General features: G+C 38.3%; 1 protein-coding gene across 5 annotated transcripts in view; it reads right to left on the bottom strand.

Annotated features, from left to right (window-relative positions):
- RGS17 (regulator of G protein signaling 17) overlaps positions 1-24292 on the bottom strand; it is a 94351-nt gene that overhangs the window by 37520 nt on the left and 32539 nt on the right. For 3 of the 5 annotated variants that reach the window (XM_042445969.1, XM_042445971.1, XM_042445970.1), the window contains exon 2: positions 3229-3372. In XM_042445969.1, the coding sequence (XP_042301903.1) occupies positions 3229-3347 (119 nt within the window). In that variant the 5' untranslated portion in view covers positions 3348-3372. Of the gene's footprint in view, positions 1-3188; positions 3373-24292 lie in introns of all 5 variants that reach the window. The other 2 variants (XM_042445967.1, XM_042445968.1) reach the window with 1 other exon arrangement.

Raw genomic sequence — 24292 nt, 5'->3', positions numbered from 1 at the left:
TCTGCTCCAAGTGGCCAAAGAGATATGGGAAACTCACAAGAAGACCATAATTGCAGCATTACCCTCTTAGTTATGTAACCTAACTGGCACTGCATACTCACTAACCATCACAGATCAAAACCAGGCCACGTGTATCTAAGCAACATCAGAGTGTGTTCAAGTTGGCAAAAGTTATTAATGAGGAAGAACTCACAAGCTATAGAAAGCTGCAGCAGTTTGCTTTTGCCTGAAACATCTGGGAAAGGCAAGATTCCACTCCTTCCTTTCTGCTCCCCCTGCTGAATTTATTGAATACAAGTTATTTTTGTACTTTGAACTAGGTTTGCATAAATTGAAGTAAGCAGGAGGAAGGTGAGAGAAGGAGAGAGAAACTGGGATATTTTAATACTAATAAAAAAAAATGGAACAACATAAGTTTAATTGGGATTTTACTTGCAAAATTGGGTCAGTTGGAAGGTATGGTTATTGAGAAGCATGCTGATTCTAGTACTAGAGGATACACACTCACACATATCTCCATCCATCATGACTAACAGCAACCAACTAATAGATCTGTCCTCTAGTTAAATATGAGTTGATAGCCTGGATATGGACTAAGTCTGGCCATTGGGTGAAATGGTCATGTAGTTGCTTCACCACATAACCAGGGCCCATTTACACACATGTATAGTGGGTACAGGCAACCCCTGGAAATGTAACCACACAGAGGCTGCAGCTTCCCAAAGGGTTGCTCAGCAGGGTTTCTGAGAATTGGCAGAACAATCTGAGGACAGTACTTCACATAAAAAGGCTTGCCGTATGTATTTAAAATGATGTAGTGGCAACCACCTTTTTGCTCTCCAACCATGTACAAATGAATGGAAGACTGCAAGTGTGGGTCAACAGTGGGATGGGAAAAGAACTAGAAAAACTGGTATAAAGTAGTAATAAACTAGAATCAAATGCTATCAAGTGTTAAGATGAACTGAAATGTCACAGATGTGAATTTTGAAGTTCTGAACACTTCATTAGACTAAGTGGTACCAAAAAGTAAAAGGGTAGTCTTCTCCACATCCCCCCCCCTTTGGTACGAAGTGTTTTGGACAACTCAAAAGCATATTTTTATTTATAGGATAAAGAAGGTGTTTTATGCCATAACTGTAAATTTTGCTCTCCTCCTCCTCCTCCTGAACTAACTATCTTTGTGGATTCTTCTTTTAAAAAAAATAGTACAGCTGCTGACAGATGCACCAATATTCAGCTCACATGCCAGAAATCCATGTTTTGGGGTACCCCTGGGATTACATTAACTGAATGAGTGAAAGCCTTTGGTGATTCACTGTACAACTGTTTTCAGAACCTAAAGAAAAATGCTGCAACAGAAAGGTTTGCTTTACCCACGTTGCTCTTACCTTATATATATTTTAAAACACAAAGAGATTGTAAATGGAGTGCCTGTAGACTCATGCTCTCAGTCTAGTCGGGGACAGAGACAAGCTTTTATTCTTGTTTCAACTATATCTCCTCATGCAGCACTTTATTCTGTCCTAAACAAGACAGAAAGACAGCTTGTTTCTTCCTGCACAGTCCTGCTCCTTCATCTATCTGTCTTCATTCTGGGCTCCCTTTTTCTTGGTAATAATAAGTCAGAGGTGTAAAAACATTTTTTCTACTGGGATCTCTTTCCACCATTGAGGAAGGTGAAGCCAACAGTAGGAGGGTCCACTCACATTTATGTCTTCCTCTGGACTGAAACAAACAGAACTTTTGAACACAGGATTTGGGTCACGGCAACCGCCCTGACCTGGTATTTTTCCAGTGCAAAAGACGCTGCAAAATGCCACTCCTTTTTGTGCTTTTTGGTGCTCCTACATAGCTGCAAATTTAGAAATTAGTACTATAATTTAAAGGGAAATAAACATCTCACTAAAATGGGAGAAAATGCAACCAGATGACTTGTGTAATAGTTAAGCTCATACTATTTTTCAGGAGATGGGCATCTTCAGGCTCCTTTGTGTTCCCTGTTTCTCAGTTCTTTATCTGTAAATCTGTAAGATTGGGAAAATCTTTCAAACAGAGTAGTGATATGCCCACCCTTGTAAGAGAAAGTAAAAGAATTTTACAGAAAGCACAGGTAGCCTCCTACAGAGTACATCAGCAAATAGACAGCTGTACAAATCCACCTGTACCCACAAATGTCATTGGACTGTTCATTTCCATAGATCATGCTACATTTAAAGGTTTAGAAGTAGGAACCCTGGACATGCCCGGGACAGAAAGATCCCAAGGTTGTCTGCAGTTATTTTAAAAACAGAAAATAAACACTGATTTCAGTCCCAAAATTCCTGACCTTACAATTCTTTTAGGAAGAGCTGAGTAGTAACAATTTCCTGGCATGATCACTGTTAAAATGATGGCTCTTTGCCTATTGAAGGATATTGGTGGAATCTGAATATGTCCAGACTACACACACACACACACACACACACACACACATATTCTGCAGGTTATTCATCAAAGTATCAGAAAACAATAAACTGGATGGGTTTGCTCATATTAGTCATTTATCCAACATACACTGATCTAACCTCCTTTTCTCTTCAACCCCCAACCCCAGCCATAGATAAAACAAACTTAATTTTCGACACGTATTGGCTAGGCTAGATTTTCATTATCTTGCTTTCTTTTTTGCATTTTGAATTTTTAAACAAATATTTTTCAAGAACATGTTATTTTAAGAGTCACAGATAATAAAATCTACCCCAAAGCCCATTTTGATTTGTTATTACAAATCCAGTTCCAGTATGACAGAAGTGCTAATTATTTGTAAAAGTGAATATACACACAGGTACTCTCTCTACCTAGCTATGAATGTGAGTTACATGCTTCCCCAGGTGCACAATAATTGTTTTTTGATTGGTTTAGAAAGACATTTTGTGAACACTGAATGCAGACATAAAAGTTCTGTGCTCAACAATGATTAAAAGAAAGATGATCACAGAGTTTTGGAAGGAATTCCAAGGACCATCTAACGCAACCCTGTGCCAGTGCAGGAATCCATAAATAAACCACTCCAAGAGGGGGCCATCTAACCTCTGTTTAAAAACTTCCCATGAACAAGATTAATAACTATTGCTTTATTGCACACAAAAGACGCCCAAAGTGGCTCATTTATATCTGCCAATGGATGACTTCTGATTGTCATTTACCTGTGCTGGATACTGTACCGAACAAGACTGCATGACATACCATGAGCAGCTGCAACAGCAACACCAACAGAAGCAACATGTATTGTTGGGCCTTTGGTTTCCAGGTGCTTCAGACACAGCAGATGTTTCTTCATTTTGGGACTGCTGCCTTTTTCTCATTTCAGCTGCTTCAGTGCCCTGGTGGCTACAAATAAACAGACATAAAGAGAAAAATAAAGGAAACACAACAGTGTTAGCTGCAAAATGGCTTTGAGTCACTTTCAACCCCAAGCCACAAACCACAAACACATTGCCATAAGTAAAGAGGAGACTTGAAGGTGTGTGCACATGCACAAGCACGCATGCACACACACATGAGACCTCAGAATACTGGCCGGGGGGAGCAGGACTGACAAGCAACACTGATTCCTTCCCCCTGTAAAAGTACTTTTGTTAGCAATACAGAGAGAGACTTTTTTACCTTCTATAATGGTTTGAAAACATGAAGGCAGTAAGACTGGACTTTCATAGAATTGCAGAGCTGACCAACAAGTCCAACCCCCTACCCAGTACAGGAAATCCATCAAGATCGAGGCTGCACATGATGGGGTTTAAAAACCTAGAAGACTTCTATGGTTTCTCTTTTGTTATATTATTTTGATTAAGAAGCTTTTTTTGATTATCCCTCAGAATTGATATGCCTCTCACAGTTTGTACAGCACATTAAGATGTCAATGGCAATGTGACTATCACAGCTTTTCTATTCTCTCTTAAACTGAAATAAAAGCATTGATGAAACACAACATTATTCCCTGTTCGCAATAAACTGAGAATTCTATTTTGTTGTTGTTGTTGTTAACTGCCCTCAAGTCCCCAACTCATGGCAACTCTGTGAAAAAGACATCTCCAAACCTCCCTATCCTGTGATCTCCCTAATTGACTCTCACCATCTGCCATACGGTCCTCCTCCTCTTTCTACTTCTCTCTACCTTTCCTAGCATTATAGTCTTTTCCCATGAGTCATGCCTTCTCATGCTGTGGCCAAAGTATGACAGCTTCAGTTTAATCATCTTGGCTTTCAGGGAAATTTTAAGCTTGATCTATCCAAGGACCTACTCATACAGTCAACATGTCAATGCCCAAGATGGATTCTAACAGATCCTTGGTAGCATTACTGGTATTGATATTAAAGGTAGAAAATTACATTTGTCTAGGCCTAGTGGACTTCAGTATAAAGATGAAAGCTTAAATTAAGATGGATGGTTGAGAAGATTTAATGCCCTCCAATGTTTCATTGATGAAAACTGGGACACGTGCCCAAGCAACATCAGTGTGGGCATGATGGCAAAGATTAAAAATGAAGAACAACATACAAGCTATGAGAGACTGGAGAAATTTTGTTTTGCCTGAACCTATTGGGAAGGGAAGAGTTTGCACCCTCCTCTCCTCTCTTTTGTGCTGAGTTAACACAGTGCAAAACACTTTTGCATTTTTAATTCAGTCTAAAGCAATTGCAGTAGGCTGAAGACAAAGGAGGAACTAATGTACATAATGTGCACATTGTCACAAAAAACAAGTCCTATGGCATTAAACAAGATTGACACCTAAGTAATCACACATACGATTCCTGCCTCAGATGTGTAAGGTCTAAGACAAAGGTCAGCTACTTACTTAAATGTATTAATACTTAAAACTACTAAGTGCCTCTGTTGAGCAGAGAAACTCAAGCCTCATATCATTTATTCCGACAACCCCTGCTGTTAACTTGCAGTAAATACTTTTATGTCATTCTTGCTTAGAGAAGCAATCATTCAGCTGAACCACTGGTGGACACCACTAAATAGAAGCAAACCAGAGAAAAGTATTTTTTATTCATTGGCCAAGAGAGGGCCCTGTGGTCTTTCATAATTAAGCAACAAACTATCCCATGAGAGTTGCTTCACATCAACCTGTGTAAGGCTGTGAAGTGCAGCAGAAACTTGCTGCCATATTTAGGATGAATTACTAGCATCCACACACTACCCACAGAAGTAATCAACAGGAAAAAAATACCACTGTGTTTATGGGACAATGCCTTGGGATGGAACCTAGGACTCTTTCACATTGTGTAAGTATAGCAGTTTTCCAGCACTTTAACTGGCATGGATACATCTTATTGAATGTTGGGGCTTGCCATTTTTGTGAGGCATGTAGAATTCTCTGCCAGCCAGTCTCATGTCTCACCAAACTACAGATCCTAGAATTCTACAGGAATGAGCCATGGCAGTAAAAGTGATATCAAAGTGCCATCATTGTGCAATGTGACAAAGACCATGACGTCTCTTCCCCTTTTAACACATTATACACCCACTCTCTGTCTTTCTGATAAACATGGGAAGACTTGGAAAATATAAAAAGACCATGGCTGAAGGGTCCAGTTCCTGGATTACTTAACTGGATTACCTCACCAATTAGAATATAAGTTTGGGAATGGACTCTGCTTTGTATTCACTTCATTATGACTTCAGGGTGAGTGATAAGATTCTGTCTACAAAATGTCCCTTTGTGTTGTATCTTTGCACAGGAAGCCACATCTTTTCTTCTTCACTGATTGGCACAGTGGTTACAGTTGCTTACCGCATTAGAGCATTCCTGCTCCTCCAAAGATCTCAACATAATCTAACAGTGCAATCCTATGGATACATACCTAGAAGCAAGTCCCAATATTTTAAATGGGGCTTGCTCTCAGATATTTACAGGCTAAATTACCATTCAATATACTTCATTTCTAACTGTTTAATATACTTTATTTATACTGTTTAATTATCATTGGTTAACAGTGCAAGGTATTCCAGAGTTAACAAAGTAGATGTATGCATTACTTCTCTAACAACAAAAACAAAAAGTACCAAAAGCAGAAACAGCACAGAAAAAATAAGGAAATGTTCCTTAAAAACTTAAAAAGCAGATCAGCAAGTTTCAGCAAAATTATTATCTAAAGTTAGCAATATGAACATGTCAAATGAAACAACCAGATCTTATGTAAGTAAACAAAAACATTTGGAATATTCAGAAACCACTTCAAGGCATCTTCCAAAATGCATCCAGGAATGGTTTTTACTTTTACCAGTCTCTACTTTTATTATGACTGCCATGTTGGTGGCCAAGCTTACAGCTTTATGTTTATTTGTTGGTTGTTGTATTTCTTTCTTTCTTTCTTTCTTTCTTTCTTTCTTTCTTTTTTTTTTTTAAAAAAAAAACAAACATTCTATAGGTCTCTGGTGAGGCAGGCTTATTTTCTCTCTTCTTCAATTCCCTCTGTTTTGCTATTCACACAAGCTCAGTAAGAGATTCTGGACCCAGCTGCTGTTTATCTTGCCTGTTATAGGCAGGCATATGCCACTCTAGTAGGATTACTGAGAGGAAAATCCCATTCTTTCCTAGCTCAAACTTTACTGCATTGTTTACCAGAGACACGCTGCTGCTACTTTATTCTGGAAGTTTTTCCAGCCCTCTTCATCCTCCTCCCAAAGCTGATGCTACTAAAAGAAGTATTCAGATAGAGCCAAGGAAGAAAATGGGGCTGGATGGGTATAAAAGAAATCTGTAAAAAGGAGTTTCTTTGTCAGAGGCTTTAACCATGGTATGCCTGTACATATATTAGTTACATTTATATTCTGTCTTTCTTTTCAAGGTGTTGTACACAGCATTTCTTCACTGGGTCCTCACACAATCTTGTAAATTAGATCAGGCTGAATGTGAGGCAGAGTCAAGGTTAGCAAGTGAGGTCCATGTCACAGAGGAACTTGACTTTGGATGCTCCAAGTTTCAGTCCAGTCTTCTAACCACTACACCATGTACATGTTGAGTAATTCTGAAGCATCCTTTGGGCTTGAATGATGACACTTCCCTTTTAAACCAATCCAGCTTCGTCTTCTGTCATTTAGATTTTTTAAAACAAGTTTCTTAAAAAAATGTTTTGCCAAGACTGTGGTGGGTGGGGGGAATAAATGTTTCTCATCCTTAGCCAAGCCCCCCCCCCCAAAAAAAAATACCCACAGACCATTCTCTTTACTTCATCACACTGTGCAGTCCACGACCAATTCAAGCCTTGGCTGATAATGTAAAATGTAATGACTGCTTCAGATTGAGTGTGTGTGTGTGTGTATTCCAAAATCAAAACTAGTGGGGAATGGAATTTTTGCAGTGGAAAATATTCTAGGAGGAATGCATTTTCTCTGAGGCTGGGTGTAGGAGGGCAAGGGGAAAACTAACTCTTGAAAGGGATTCAGATGTGAATGAGTACTTGCTTATGTCTATCCCAAATCTATTTCAAATCAATTTCTATGGGTAATCCTGACAGCTTTTTAGAAATGTGGACGTGTTTTTATTTTTTACTCTTCTGCAAAACATATTACATGTTTAGAAATGTATGGCATTTCAGATGCACGTTGCATTGAGGTCTGTGCTTGCTTCAAGTAAGTGAAAACTCAGAACTGTTTATTGCACTGGTAGATTCTGGGATGTTTGGCCACAGAACCTAACTTTTCCAAGTTCTGGGAATATTTGTAAAATTAATGTTGGGTGGTACAAATTCCTCACTCCCTACTTCCTATCTGTTATGTTTTGTGAGATGTGGTGCATTGAACTGTGCAGAGTTCAAAAGGCAGTCATGTTATGGATATATATAAAATCATTATGATATTCTAGAGTAAGTAGAGTCTAGAATCTCTCCCCTGAGGTCCAACAACACGAGCATCCCAGGGTCCAGCATAGTCCACCAGTGCTGATGTTTGACCCAAACCCTCCTTACTGGGCATCTGGTTTGGCAAGATTCTATTTTACATTCTCCTATATTTAGCAGAGTGACAGTAAATTGGACACTCCAAGGTATTATGAAGGATTAAAATGGCAGTTTCCAGGGAGTGCTACAGCTGCCACAACCACTGCCAGGGAATAATAGAATCATAGAATCATAGAGTTGGAAGAGACCACAAGGGCCATCCAGTCCAACCCCCTGCCATGTAGGAACTCTCAGTCAAAGCATCCCCAACAGATGGCCATCCAGCCTCTGCTTAAAGACCTCCAAGGAGGGAGACTCCACTACACTCAGAGGGAGTGTGTTCCACTGTCGAACAGCCCTTACTGTCAGGAAGTTCTTCCTAATGTTGAGGTGGAATCTCTTTTCCTGCAGCTTGCATCCATTGCTCCGGGTCCTAGTCTCTGGAGCAACAGAAAACAAGTCAGCTCCCTCCTCAGTATGACATCCCTTCAAGTATTTAAACAGGGCTATCATATCACCTCTTAACCTGCTCTTCTCCAGGCTAAACATCCCCAGCTTCTTAAGTCGTTCCTCATAGGTCATGGTTTCCAGACTTTTCACCATTTTAGTCACCCTCCTTTGGACATGCTCCGGTTTCTCAACATCCTTTTTAAATTGTGGTGCCCAGAACTGGGCACAATATTCCAGGTGGGCCTGACCAGAGCAGAATATAGTGGCACTATTACTTCCCTTGATCTAGACACTATACTTCTATTGATGCAGCCTAAAATCGCATTGGCCTTGTTAGCTGCCACATCGCACTGTTGACTCATGTTCAATTTGTGGTCTACTTGGACTCCCAGATCCCTTTCAAACATAGTCTCATTCAGCCAGGTGTCACCCATCCTATATCTGTGCATTTCATTTTTGCGCCCTAAGTGCAGTACCTAACATTTCTCCCTGCTGAAGTTCATTTTGTTAGCTGTGGCCCAGCTTTCTAGTCTATTCAGGTCATTTTGAATTTTGATCCTGTCCTCTGGGGTATTAGCTACTCCTCATAGTTTGGTGTCATCTGCAAATTTGATAAGTATGCCCCCAATTTTGTCCTCCAAGTCATTGATAAAGATGTTGAATAACACTGGGCCCAGGACAGAGCCCTGTGGGACTCCACTGGTCACTTCTCTCCAGGATGAAAAAGAGCCATTGTTGAGCACCCTTTGGCTTCAGTCAGTCAACCAGTTACAAATCCATGTAACAGTTACGTTGTCTAGCCCACATTTTACTAGCTTGTTTGCAAGAATATCATCGGGAACCCTGTCAACAGCCTTACTGAAATCAAGATATATTATATCCAAAGCATTCCCTTCATCTAACAAGCTGGTAATTTTATCAAAAAAAGAGATTAGATTTGTCTGGCATGACTTCTTTCTCTGAAACCCACGTTGTCTTTTTGTGATTATGGCATTGCTTTCTAGATGTTCACAGACTCTCTGTTTAATGATCTGCTCTAGAATCTTTCCTGGTATAGATGTCAGACTAACTGGACGATAATTGTTGGGATCCTCTTTTTTCCCCTTTTTGAAGATGGGGACAACATTTGCCCTCCTCCAGTCTGCTGGGACTTTTCCTGTTCTCCAGGAGTTCTCAAATATTATTGTCAATGGCTCTGATATTACTTTTGCCAGTTCTTTTAATACCCTTGGATGTAGTTCATCTGGTCTGGGAGATTTATATTTGTTTAGATTAACCAGATATTCCTGTACTATCTCTTTACTTATTCTGTGCTGAAATTACCCAATTTTGTCCTCCACTCCATTATGCTCAGGTTGAGCACCCTTTGCCTTTTCTGAGAAGACTGAGGCAAAAAAAGTGTTGAGCAATTCTGCCTTTCTCTGTCTTCTGTTAGCATTTTGCCATCGTCTCCATGCAGTGACCCTACCATTTCCTTCTTCTTCCTTTTGCTGTGGACATATCCACAAAAGCCTTTTTTATTGTTTTTAACCTCTCTAGCAAGCCTGAGTTCATTCTGTGCTTTAGCTTATCTGACTTCATGCCTACATGTGCTCGCTATTTGTTTGAATTCCTCTTTGGTGATTTCCCCATTTTTCCATTTCTTATACATGTTCCATTTCAAACATGATCCCCTTGTTGCCTCTTCCACCTTTTGGACAATGAAAGGCAAGTGAGGAATTTGCTAGACCTTGAGGATTTGGCTGAGTTTGACTTCCAGCAAACATCAGGATAGCTGGAGTCACCCATCACTGCTACATCTCTCTTTTCTGAATGTGTGGTCATCTGTTCTAGAAATACATCATCCAATTCCTCAGTCTGACTTGGGGGTCTGTAGTAGACTCTCACAATAACATCCTTGTTGTTTCCCTCCCTTTTAATTTTTATCCAGATGCTCTCCACCTGGCTTCCAGTATTGATATCCTGGATCTCTTCACTGGTGTAAATGTCCCTGACTATAAGGCTATTCCTCCTCCTTTCCTGTTTGGCCTGTTTCTCTTGAAAAGGTTATACCGCTGTATTCCTATATTCCAATCATGAGACTCATCCCATCAGGTTTCAGTGATGCCTATTATATCATGTTTGCTTTGTTGTACTAGGAGTTCGAGTTCATCTTGCTTGTTTCCCATGCTCTGTGCATTAGTGTAGAGACATCGAAGACCATGTGTCCCCTTGACTTGTTGCCTATGCAAGCTTTTTTGGCTCCTACTTTTAGGTCCTTGCTCTGTTTGTCTTGTTCCCTCTATGATAGTTTGCCTATTTTCTCCAGCCCTTTTGCCTTCCAGAATACTGCCTCCCTTCCCCACATAACTCAGTTTAAATCCCTCCTGATCGAATTTTTGAGACTATCCAAGGATACTCAACAACATAAGATGGAGTGGACCAAAGAGCATGTACCCAATACACCCTCAAAGCTGGAGCTAGACATAGCCCCAAATCATTCTGTTGTTGTTTTTTCTGATTCATTCTGTGCTGCAGACACATACTCTCCCACATCCTACAGATGAATATATATGGTTAAGCACCATCAGAGTGTGTGTTATTAATGAGGAAGAACAAACATGCTAGAAGAGGCTGCAGCAGTGTGGGTTTGCCTGAACCCAGTAGGAAAGGCAAGGTTATGTCCCCTCCTCCCCTCCCCATCCTTCACATTTGTACTTTGAACTCACTTTGCAGCAATTGGAGCAAGCTGAGTAAAAAAGGAGAAAATGTGAGCAAGAAAATGAAATTGGGAATTTTAAAAGCAGCTGAAAAAATGGAATGAGAGAGGATTAACTGATACAGTCCCTGCCAAATTGAGACAGTTGGTGTGTGTGTGTGTGTGTGTGTGTGTGTGTGTGTATGACTCCCCACATCTGAGGAAAATACATTCCTAGACTTACCATGGATAGTAAAAATTGTGAATAATACTGAACCCTATATTTTCTGCAGATGTTGACCATAGATTCACACTAGAGGACCTCCAGATGCCTAGAGACATTTTTTTTAATGCAGGTATGTGAAACTGTGGGTACCAGTCCCATGAATATGGGGGTCATACTCTTTGTGTGTATACACACATATGATCTTCATATGGCCTATATGTGTATTGTTCCTATGCATATTCCCATATACTTCTCACTTACCATGCCCAAAATTTCATTTATAATGTCTGACAAATTCAGCTTCAAATCTACTAGCTATTCTCCTTGCCCCAGAAAACAATTTGAATTTTGAAATGAGGGCCACAAATAAAAAAGAACCCCTTGATTTTGCATTCCTTTGAAGCTAATGAAGGAGTACAGAATTTGCTGTCATTATCTATTGCATAGATGTTTCCTATCTCTTCATGTTCAAAGCTTTTAGGGGAAAAATCAAAGGGAAGCACACCTATCACAGTTCCAGAGACTGCTCTGGGTAACCCACATGTACAATGCTTTAAATATATTTCTGGTTGTACATTTTATTATCAGAGCTTGGAAAACTTACCTTTAAAAGTGAGAACTCCCAGACTCTGTGAGTCCAATAAAGACAACTTTCCCTGACCTGAACATTAACAAATGAGGGTAGGCTACTCAGATTTCTTTCTGATGAGAACCAGTGGCCCAGACATACTACAGAATTATAGCACTATGATTCCACTTTTACTGCGATAATTCCATCCTCTGGGATCCTGGGACATCCAATGCACTCCAATGTATCACAAACTATAAACCTCAGGACTCTGTAGGATGGAAGCCTGGCAGTTAAAGTGAATTAATAGCACGATAACTGTGTAATGTGAATGTGCCCCTGGTGCTATTACCAATATTTACTACACAGAAAAATGACTGAAGTGTCCTTGAGCCAATGAGCTTCAGCTGAGCTTGATCAGCCTTGCTACTCTGCTGAATGCTCATGGCCAAACACACACACATCAAGCATTTCCCTGTGTGCTGTGTTTTAACCCTTCAAATCCCTGACATGGTCTTACTAACTAGGTTATTGAACCAGAACCATATTAAAATCATATAGACTCCCGTATAAATGAATGGATATGCAATATTTGTGAGCCAGCCTGGTGTAGTGGTTTGAGTGTTGGAGTACAACTGTGGAGACCAGGGTTCAAATCCCTGCTTGGCTATGGAAATCCACTGAGTGATCTTGGACAAATCACACTCTCAGCCTCAGAGGAAGGCAAAAGCAATCCCCCTGAACAAATCCTGCCAAGAGGATACTGTGATAGGATTGCCTTAGTGTCAAAAACACCTTGCAAGCACACAACAACAACATGCAATATTGTTGGCGAATAGGTTGAAAACAATATTGTCGGATTGGATTAATCAGGATCAAAACGGTTTTCTTCCAAATAGAAAGATTAAGGGTAATATTAGGAATATAATCAATTTGGTTGAGATTCATGAAAAGAAAATTGCAAAGAAATTGTCTATGTTTTTCATTTGCATTTATATATATATATATATATATATATATATATTTTATATATATATGTATTTATATGTATTTATATTTATATGTATTTATATATATATATATATAAATAAATATACAGAAAAACATATATTAATTGCATTAATAATAATAATAATAATAATAATAGTTTTATTTATATACTGCTATTCCAAAGATCATAGTGGTGAACAGCAAGTAAGCTAATTAGCAAGTATGCTAATTTGCCCCCCAACAGTCTGGGTACTCATTTTAGCGACCTCGGAAGGATGCAAGCCTGAGTCGAGCTTGGGCCCTTTTGCTGGTCTTGAACTCGCAACCTTGTGGTTTCGAGTAAATGGCTGCAGTACAGGCATTTAACCACTGTGCCACCAGGGCTCCTTTAGATGTTATATCCTAAGTTAGAGAATACAGAAGGATGATTAAGAGCTAGTTTATAGTTGAAGGGAATGGAGTTATGAACGGTAGAATACATAGTCTGTTGGAAGTCAAGGGAGGGGTGGGTGGGGGGACAATTCTAGATATTCTATAATTATATGGACGATGAGATTTTGAGAATGTAAAATTGTTTTTATTTGCTGTGAATAAAGTATTAATAAAATAAATAAACAAATAAATAAATACAATGGCATAGCCAAAAAAAAAAAAAAAGAAAAAGAAAAAGAAAAAGAAAAACAGCAGTAAAGGTAATGTCGGAATTGAATATTCTAAGTGCCCAAAGTCATGGCATAAGACTTCATTACAAAGAAACCATTGACATTGCTTAATTTATACAGTGTGCCCGCATCATATGCGGGCGTGCTTTACACGGCTTTCAGCATATGCCGAAAGCCGCTCAGGGAGAAGGGGCAGTGCGTACCATAGGGACTAATGGGGCACATGCCCTTGGCGTGCATGCACCACCACACCTCCGCGTGCATGAGCCCCATTCATTTAAATGGGGCTCAAGCATAGGCGATATTTGATTTACGTGGGGGAGTCCAGAACGGATCCCCCGCATAAAGCAAGGGCGCACTGTATTACAAAAAAGACTTTATCCTATCATAGTGGTAGTAACTCTGTAAGACACATATGTATTACATATATCCATGGAATAAGTGACTCTGTATGTACTGCTGAAACTAGACAAAAATCAGCAGGAAACTAAGCTTCAGTTCAGATGCTACTCAAAATTACAGTAAATCCACTACATCAATTGTTGTCAGATATGTAGTTTTCATTGTTTCAATTTATCTGCTTTAATGAGTTGGATTTGGCCCTAGTTTAGGTGTGGGAGTCATGTAGCCCTTCAAATGTTATTGGATTGCAACTTTCAGCATTCATCACCATTGGCTAGAATAGTAGTTGAATATCTGGCTAGATGATTCCCACAGCTAGGACCTAAATCCAAATAGTAGTTGGATTACATGTTTCTCAACACATGCAATTTGGATTGCCATGTTGTCATATTTCTACCCTAGTCTACTTCCATGCTCCAATGGTTTTCCACAAACCTTTTCTTCAGTACCTATGGCTAAGTCAGCCTTCCTTCTTGTCCTCCTCCTCTTCTTTATACTTCGGTACCCATTTATAAACGACTAAGTCAAACTGAACTCAAGAGGACTCTCTTCTGAGACTTGCATTTTTTTGACCTAATGTGGTGATATGCCAGGACAGATAGAACCCAGGAGAAAGAGAAACTACATTAATCATGTGACAACCCTATTCTAGGATTCCCTTCTTGTATGGTTATAGGGTTGCCAGATCTTAGGGCCTTGCCCTGAGAGTCCAGTTTTTGTGGGTCATCTCCCAGCAGATGACGGTACAAATTCTCCAGTTTTAGTGGGCTCAGCTCTAGGCAAGATGAAAAGGCCCCGTGCAAATCTCCAGCACAGCTAGTACAGCAGGAGCTAGCTATAATATTCAAGGTTAATTGATCTGTTGCTGCAACTTGCAAAGACTCTCTTGGGGGCAAGGAGGTCCTAGATATTTACTTGGTTGTCTTCTTCCTTCCCTCCCAGTGGTTGTGGTCCCAGGGATTATCTTCTCCTATCCTCAGCACCCACCTTCTGGCTAGATTAGATTAAATGTTACTTATCCTATTCTCCCTTAAGTAAGTAAAATGGAATAATCCCCTCAATGAGCTGGAAACAGACCTTTTAACAATGATTTATATCTTAATTTCCAAATAGTTAAATATCTTCTCCGTGTGTGTGTGTGTGTTTTAAATAAAAGCTGCAATTAACAGTACTTGATATAATATATAACACTTAATGGCATCACCAGGGGCTGTGCCCATGTCTCAGGATCTGGTTTGGGACAACTCTTAAGTGGCAACCCTAGAAATTAGGTAGGTGGTGACCAAAGAAAGGGTCTTCTCAGTCACTGATCACTGCTTTTTAAGTCCAGCACTAAGTGAAGATCTTTCTCTTTATTTAGCTCTTCCAGTATCTTCCAGTTTATATCCTATTTCAGTCTGCTGCTTTTGTTATTGTTATGGGTTTACAGAATCTTGGCTGCTACATTTATTTATGAGTAAACACCCTGTGTTTTGTAGCACTTTAATTTTACATTAGCTACTCAGAGAGGCTGTGTGAAGACAGGCATATAAATTCCAAAAGAAAAGATGAGAAAAGGAAAGATTTGTGAATAAGCTGAGATTGCCTTATTGTGTCAGATCCCTCAGCTTTATGTCATTCCCATTTCAGAATTAGAAGTCTGAAATTCCTGATCTGGCAGGTGAAAGAATCTTTGCTTCATCTGAGAACATTGCTGGGACTGACTGCCAAGCTGCTGTGAGGTGTATTATCACACAAATTTAGATCTTCTTAAACACTAAGGGATGTGGTGGCTTAGTGGTTAAGACGCCAATTCTGATGATCAGAAGATTGGGAGGGTGGCAGTTCGAGGCCCAAGTGCTGTATCATGGGATGAACTCCCATCACTAGTCCTAGCTACTGCAACCTAGTAATTGGAAAGCGTGCAAATGCAAGTAGATAATTAGGTACCACTTCTCAGTGGTAAGGTAACAGCATTAGATGCAGTCATTCTGGCCACATGACTACCAGAGCAGTCCTCGGACAACAGTGGCTTTTCAGCTTAGAAATGGAGATGAGCACCACCCCTACAGTTGGTTACGACTAGACATTCATGTCAAGGGACTACCTTTACCTTTTACCTTAAGCACTAAATGAAGGTTTTTCATCCCTTCTCTCTCTCTCTCTCTCTCTCTCTCTCTCTCTCACACACACACACACACACACACATGCACACACACACACAGGTTGTTGTTATGTGCCTTCAAGTTGTTTCTGCCTTATGGCCACCCTAAAATGAACCTATCATAGGGTTTTCTTGACAAGATTTGTTCAGAGGAGGTTTGCCATTGCCTTACCTGAAGCTAAGAGTGTGTGACTTGCACTTGCCCAAGGTCATCCAGTAGGTTTCATGACCCAACACGGAATTGAACCCTGGTCTCCAGAGTTGTAGTTCAACACTCAAACAACTATACCAAGCTGGCTCTCATGTATAATCTAGTGTAATCCTACACATATCTATTCAAAAACAAGTCCCACTGAGGTTAATGGATTTTACTCCCAGGTAAGTGGTTATTGGACTATAGGCTTAATTATTTGCATGAGTTCAATATTGAAACAGAGTAATTCCTTGGCTATTGCAGATGCCTTTAGTCCTAGTTTTGAGACAAAGTCAGGGTATAAATGGTGGTGGTGGTGGTGGTGATGATGATGATGATGATGATGATGATGATGATGATATACCAATTCAATGTCCCCCAAACTGTCCAGATTAAAGTGTTCCACTTTTAGAAGAAAAGGGAGCTCTCCTTCCCAGTGTGAATATGTGTGCTACCACTTTCCTTTATTAATGTTTAAGGACCCTTTAAACATGCCTTTCAATTATCTAATCCAATGACTAACTCTGTTTCAGTTGATTGCATCAGTACTAAGTAATCTCATATTCACAAGGTATATACAGTCGTGCTTCTGTGTTTGCGGGTGATCTGCTCCACACACCCCCTCCCGAAAACAGAAATCTGCTGATATTCAAGCCCTATTGGCTTGAATAGCGGTGCGCCCCCGCAGGCACCCACGGGTGCGTGCTCCATTTTAAATCCCTCCATTTGCCCCTCACGAGTAAGTGAGGGATGCAGATTCAAAGTCTGTGCAAATGGAGCTGACTGTATTAAGAAAAATCTATCCAAACTCAGAACTTCATTCTTTAAATCCTGTGGGCACATTGAAAGCATGGCGCATAAATATTATGTCTTGTCAGATCTATGCAATTCCCACTTCTCTAATCTTATCCTGAGTATTAGCAAATCTACAATCCCCTAGCTGTGTTATTATTATACAGCAAGCTACTAAAAAGTTCCTCCAATTATATATGCAGGGAAGACGGTTGAGTCGGCTTAATTTTGACAAACAGGACTCTCAAGATGAGTAGACGAGGACTTTTAGAATGTGGTCTTCAGACATTGCTGAACAAACTATGACAAGTGTGTCAGTTACCTCGCAGACTTTCCTATAAATGAGATTCATGTGATCGACAAGTCTCAGATACATATAGCCAAACAAAATACAGGTTTCAAAGCATGATCAGAGGCACTAGATTGTGATTACAGTTCTGCATAGAAATTTCAATGTTTTAAAATAAAGAACAATCCAGTTAAATTTGGTGGAATTCTTTATGTGCCATTAGAATAATGTAACTGTAAGAGGGGATGAATTTGGGTATTTCATTGAATAGTAGTTGTTGTGGCACCTAGATCTGATGATTTACCATCTTTCATTTTCCTTCCATGTCTTGGAAATCTTATTTTCTTCTTTATTGTTTTATAGGGTTTTAGCAAGTGTTATGTCCCACACTGTACTACTCAAGCCACAGAACACGTAGCAAATATAATAAAATCCCTCTCTGCACAGCAACATTCTCTCACTTCATTTAGAAGAAATTTTGTGCCTCTTCACTACTTCTCCATTCTACTGATAAAATGCATATCTTCCCAGCTAGGTGGTTGCTGTTTTTAAAAAGGTATAAAAAGAGCAGAAATTGCAAGTATGGCTACTCATGCTCACTAGAGCCACCTACAATGATGATATGAGAACAGTAATGTGGTCAAAACGAAAATGAAGATCTTCCCCACTATTTATTCAGCTGCCCCTTGTTATCTGAAAATAGGAATAAATTCCTTTTGGGACCCCTACAAGTTAAAGATTTCTGGCCAGCGAGTCAAAAGATTAAATTTTTACTTTACAATAATGAGCCCATTATATATAGAAGTGACAACTTTTCTACTGGCCATGGCAAAGACATGGACCAGTCATTGTCAATCAAACAAGAAGACAGAATAGAAAGGCTTAGAATCTCATAGGAAGTTGCCTTAAATGACACAGAATGAACTATGTACTCTCAAAATGTCTGGCATGTTTGTATTACTCAAAAGTAAGAAGGTTTTGGTATTTAATCTGGTTTTAAAGTCATATCTAATGTGATATTTCACTGTCTTGTTTATTTATCATTTTTGTATTATACCTATACTTTTTTGTGATGACATATGGTCATGTACAATAAATATTTTAAGTTATAAATAAATTGCATACTTTAGTACAAATCATCGCTAACGAGTATTGTTCAATACAGTTCCAGTTTCAATCTCTGGTATCCCCATTTAGTGACAGAGGACTAATCTGCACTGCAGAAATAATGCAGTTTGACACCACTTTAACAGCCATGGCTCAATGCTATGGAATTATGGGATTTGTACTTTTGTGAAAGATTTAGCCTTCTCTTTCTGAGAGTTCTGGTGCCACAACAAACGACAAATCCCCAAATTCCATAACATTGAGCTATAGGAGTTAAAGCGGTGTCTAACAACACTATTTCTAAAATGCAGATTAGGCCAGAGTCAAGGATCTTCCTGTTTGGTCTAAAGAAGTGTGCGTTTTCATGCTATAGATCCTTAGGTTTCTTTTTGAGTTTCATTCATTGTTTTCACCCCTGCGTTCACCCATTGTATTGTTTGGGGGAGGCTGTTTGTAACCATTTCTTGGATCAGCAAGGTGGCTCTTTCATCTCTACCCCCCCCCCCAAAAAAAAACCCTGGAGGTGTAATTTGCTGAGGTGGCCCTATGGTTTGAAGGGCAATAGTTCTCTTTTCTCTTTTTTTAATTTTATTTTTTTATAACATGCAGTGCTACATGACGTTTTCCAACAAAATTATAATTGCATAATTACATACATATTGTGATTGCTTATATAAAGAAGTTTTCCATTTTCTTTCTTCTATGTGGTGACTTCCTTTGTTCCTCTGTTTAGGGAGTCATTATTTCTTTTATATTCTACTCCTTCTTTCTAAAATATATGATTTCTCTGTTTTCTTCAGTCTTTCATGCTTTCTTAAGGGTTTTTTTTTTAGATTTTCAAATTTTTTAATTGTTGTCTTAAACTAAAAAAAAATCTTTTTTCAGAATCTGATTTTCGTTTCAATAGCCTAATCATTCTTGCAATAGTTTATTATGTTTTCCCATTTTTGTTCTACTTTTTCTGGAGATTTTTTATTTATTACTTGACTTAATTTATCCATTTGATAGTTTCCAACAAGTCTATCTGACATTCCTTTGTGTTGGGTGTTTCTTTATCTTTCCATTTCCTGGCCAGATTTATTCTTGCTATGGAGATCATATATAGTAATTGTTTCCATTTTTTCTTTGCTTGAGCATTACTTAATTCATCTGTCATATTTAGGAGGTAAACTTCTGGGGAGATCTTAAAGCTAATTTTCAGCATCCTACAAATCTTGAAATGAATGTTCCTCCAGAATTCCTTCACTTTGGGGATCCACAATCCTTTGTCCTTTCTGCATTTCCAACAGTTGTGTTGATTATTTTGTATATCTTAGCTATTTTCTCTGGAGTCAGATGCCAACAATAAGCTATCTTTATATAATTTTCTCAAAGTCTCTGACATTTAGTAAAGATAAATGTTTTTTTTCTTGCTTGGTGCCAGCTCTGTAGTGCCATTTCCCCCCAATATCCAATGCCCAGGTTATCATAAAGTGTTTGATGGCATCATTCTCCAGTGTTCGTTGTAGCAAGAGTTTATATAATTTTGAAATTGTTTTGTTTTTGCTTTCTTCCAGGATTTTGTCTAGTTTGTTTTGTATTTTTGTGATTTCTTCCTCTTTTAGATCAATTTTATTCTTTTTGTAATTGAGTTTGAAGAAATCAATGATGTGTAGGGTTAAGTTGTTTAATTTTCTGAATTTTTATGTTTTTTTAAAAGTTTTCTTATACTGCAAAAGTGCCATTTCACTAATGTACTACAGCATTATAACTCTAAAAGGATTTTTTTAAAAAGAGAGAAAGGATGAAAAGATAAGGCTTCTTCCCCCCACCACCCCCAGTACGACTCTGCATTGAAAAGAAACCCACTTAAGAGTGGAATAACGTGTTACGGCTGGTGCTGGAAATTGGCAGAAAATAGTCTTGGACAAGAGAAATGTTTGGATATTTAATCCCTGCACCCAACAACTACCACATCCTCTGGACACATTTTTCCTATTTGGAGAAGCACCTCAAGTAACAGAAAAGGAATATAGACCTCTTATTGGAAAATAGATGCCAATTAGAACTGGCAATTCTGGTTAAACTGGCAAATATGTTGACCTAGTATAAGACATCTTCTTGTGTTTCAGCTTGGTTAGAACTTGGGAATGTTAGGTTCAAAGCTAACACTTCACTGTTGATGTTACTTCACAAATTAATTAATTTATTGCTCTTAATTGTTTGAGTGAGCAACACAAAAGAAACCCATTATATATAGAAGCACTGCAATCTGTATTCAGTGTTCAATGATCTGATTTTTTAAAAAATTAATAGTAGTTAAAAAAATGGCCCAAATACCCTCCAACAAAGATTACCTACTAGAGGAATAAATAAAAGGGATAAAAATGTTAAGGCCATTGAGATCAAAATGATTGAAATAACAGGTTTTAAAATCATGCTCAAAAATTAAAATGAAATATGGGTTATGAATTAATTCTTAATTAATTCCAAGCTCTGTACTTGGCATTATGTTCCCTTACTAAGGTGAGCATACAGTTAAATCCTAAAGAAGTTGGTTGAGCTACAAAAGGGTGATAGCTCCAATCAAGACAAAAAGTAAAAGCAAGATTGCCAAATGTTCCTTCCTCTAATGGATTTTGCCTTTTTCTAAAGTATTTCCTGTTGTTCCAAGACATCACAGATATATAAAATCTGCTGCATGTCCTGTACTTTAGAATACCCACAGCTCAAATCTTTGTATGTCTACTCAAAAGAAAGTATGTTTCTCCCAGGTAAGTATGTATAAAATTATAGGCTAAACCTTAATAGAACAAACACAGTAGGTCTATCATGTCCTTTTAAAAAAGGTGTGTTTATTAGACATTTGTACTCACAGTTTTACTCCCATTTAACTCATCATGTTTTTATATGAAAATAGGACAATTTTAATTTTGATTATTGAAATACAAGATCTCTGTCCAAGTTTAGATGAATCTGACATTTTGGAATCAGTTGACATTCCACTGAATGATATAACAATAGTCTCAAATAGTTTAGTGCTAAAGTTTCGTGAGTTCAGCTATTTCATATGACAAGTGGCCTCTGAAGGCAAGGAAAACCACCCATACATATGTATAGTGACCTTTTATATTTCTTCCCAAACTTCTTTCCAAACTCCATACACTTAAGTGACATTTTTAGGGTTTCTTTCCTCGCCAGTGCATGGTCGAAGCCCAAAAGAGATCATGTTCTGAACACGATGAGACAATAACCCCACAAAGGTAACCAGATAAGGTTTTATAATGACTTGACTATGGACAAGGTCCAACCACTGCCCTCATTCTAAATGGCAACATGACTAAAATAGAACATTTTACCCAGCTGACTTTTCCATTCAGTTTATTGGTTATGTCTATTTCTTGACTCTCCTCTTATAAGCACAAGGTGGTGTGCAGGGCTCTCCTCCTTTCACTTCATTCTCACAATGATCCTGCAAGTAAGGTCAGCCTTTTTCTTTTTCTTCTATGAATGGGGAATCTGGAGGCTTTTGAGAGACTTGGGGTCACCAAAAAGAAAGACTGTTCACATATCCTCCAACCCCAGACTCAGATCTGAACACTTAGAGTAGGGGAACTGTAGATGGATTTAACCCTTTCAACTAAATCTGCATTTTTTACCCAAAAGGCAAAGCTAGCAAATTTTTGGCAATAAAACTGTCAGGTGTGGAGCTCCTTAAAGCTGGACCAGTCCCCCTGTGCTTACTATAGAGTAAAGGAAGAAGTAGCATCTAGTTTGATCCAGGCACCCAGGCTATTGGCGTTCTGCTATGTACCCTTCTATACCCCACTGCTTTCTGGATCCATGTTAAGGATAATGTGTACCAAACCCATGATGATATAGTGACTTGAACTGCCTTTGAAATTATAACAATTTCTCTAAGATCACTGAAAAAGTATAGCACAGCCTTGTAAATACCCAGCTCTTGAAAAGTTACGAATGGTAAAGCAAACATGCACACATGTACAATTTAGCCAGGCCCAAAGTACTTTGAGCTGCTACAGAGTTTTGGGAACAGCTTTCACTTTGGACTTCTTTAGGTATTGTAGCAACTTGGATTCCCTCAGCACCAGAAAGCTTTCAACACAGCAGCCAAATCCCAGTGGATAGCTATTAATATACAGACTTGATTATTAATAGTTTTCCCAGATGTCTTTCTTTCTTTTTTTTGGTCTGCTGTATTAGACTTGTAGTGATGAAATTCAATAACCAGCACTACAAATGTTTTTAGAAAACCTTGAAGAATCCACTTTGTACAAGTTATAGGCTTCTTAAGCATTGGATTATCAACCTGCATCTTCATTTGTAGTGCTTGTAGAACGTAATGCAAATAAATGTAATGTAACGTAATAAACAAGTTGAGTCTCCCTCATCTGAAATGCTTAGGATCAGAATGTTTTGGATTTTGGAGATTTTGGAATATTGAGATGCTTTGGAGATGGTACCCAAGTCTAAAAATGAAATTCATTAATGTTTTGTACACACTTTATACACACAGCCTGAAGGTAATTTTAAACACAATAGTTGTTATTTTTTTAAAAAAAATTGATGAAACAAAGTTTGTGTACACTGAACCATCAGGAAAGCAAAGGACACCCATCTCAGCCACCCATGTCAACAATGTTGAATTTTGGAGTACTCTGGATTTTAAAATTCCAGATAAGAGAGGCTCAGCCTGCAATATAATATAATAAAAATAAAAAACAGCATAGATATCAGGTTGAATTCATCTTTGTATGAAAAGGTAATCTAAAATAGTGTGCACTGTTTTCATTCTGTATGTTTTTGATTATGTTCAAAATGTATTTTTAAAATGTTTTAAAATGTGTTTTTAATAGAACTGATGTTTAATTGTTTTTAAAACTTTTGTATTGTACATCTTTTTGCAACATTTTTATTTTAAATTTTGAAAGCTGCCATGGATTCCTCAGCAGGAAACAGTGGGCTATATATTGAATAATAATTTATAATAATAATAATAATAATAATAATAATAATTGAATAAAACAAACAAACAAACAGGCTTTCGCTCCTGTCCTCTCCATTCTGTCCCCATATCCCCAAATTGCTCATACCTTCAAACTGTTCTGATATGATGGGATGGTCCTGATCAATCCTCTGTCATCTTATCTTTTCAACTACTTTAAAAATGTACCACTGTTTTCTGTCTCCTACTACTTCTTTCCCATTTTTGCTTTGACTTATTTATTAACCCTCCAATAAGAATTTGTACCCCTCCCATGAAATTTTCCTTCCATTCTTAAATTTCTAGCATTTCAGAATGTGAGACACTGAAAATTGTTCACACCTAGAACTCTTCTATTTGTTGTGTTTGCATTCCCTTGGTAACATTTCAATTGTCTTACAGAAAAAAGACCTCCCCTCTAATGCTCTAGTGCAATATCCCATCAGCAAATCAGCAAAATAAATAAATAAATATGTAAATAAGTAAATAAATCTGTATTGTCTATTATTGCAATCCAGATTCTATAATCCCTATCATTTTGGGTAACTTTACCTTTGTATTCTTGAAAGATAATGGATTCTGGGCATATTCAGAAACATTAAACAAGTTGAAAGTCATGCTGGAAAAGATGCACTCATTGTCTGATGGAGTTGTGAGAAACATGAAAGATGCAATATAACATGAAATTCATCCTTGTTTGAAAAGTAGGCAGAGTGCTAATGTTATGCCATATCAAGATGCAGAAAATAGTATTTCGTTGATATATCTAGGAACTGGTTTTTCATAACAGAATACCAAGAAAAGTATAAATCACTTGGTAAACTGCTGGTGCTCAGTCTATCCATTTCAAGAGATCTTCTTCATATCTTGACTCAGCTTT

This window comes from Sceloporus undulatus, chromosome 1 (genome assembly GCF_019175285.1).
Source record: "Sceloporus undulatus isolate JIND9_A2432 ecotype Alabama chromosome 1, SceUnd_v1.1, whole genome shotgun sequence".
In the NCBI taxonomy this organism is placed as follows: Eukaryota; Metazoa; Chordata; class Lepidosauria; order Squamata; family Phrynosomatidae; genus Sceloporus; species Sceloporus undulatus.
Note: the sequence above shows the minus strand (reverse complement) of the source record. Positions and strands in the feature narration are given on the sequence as shown.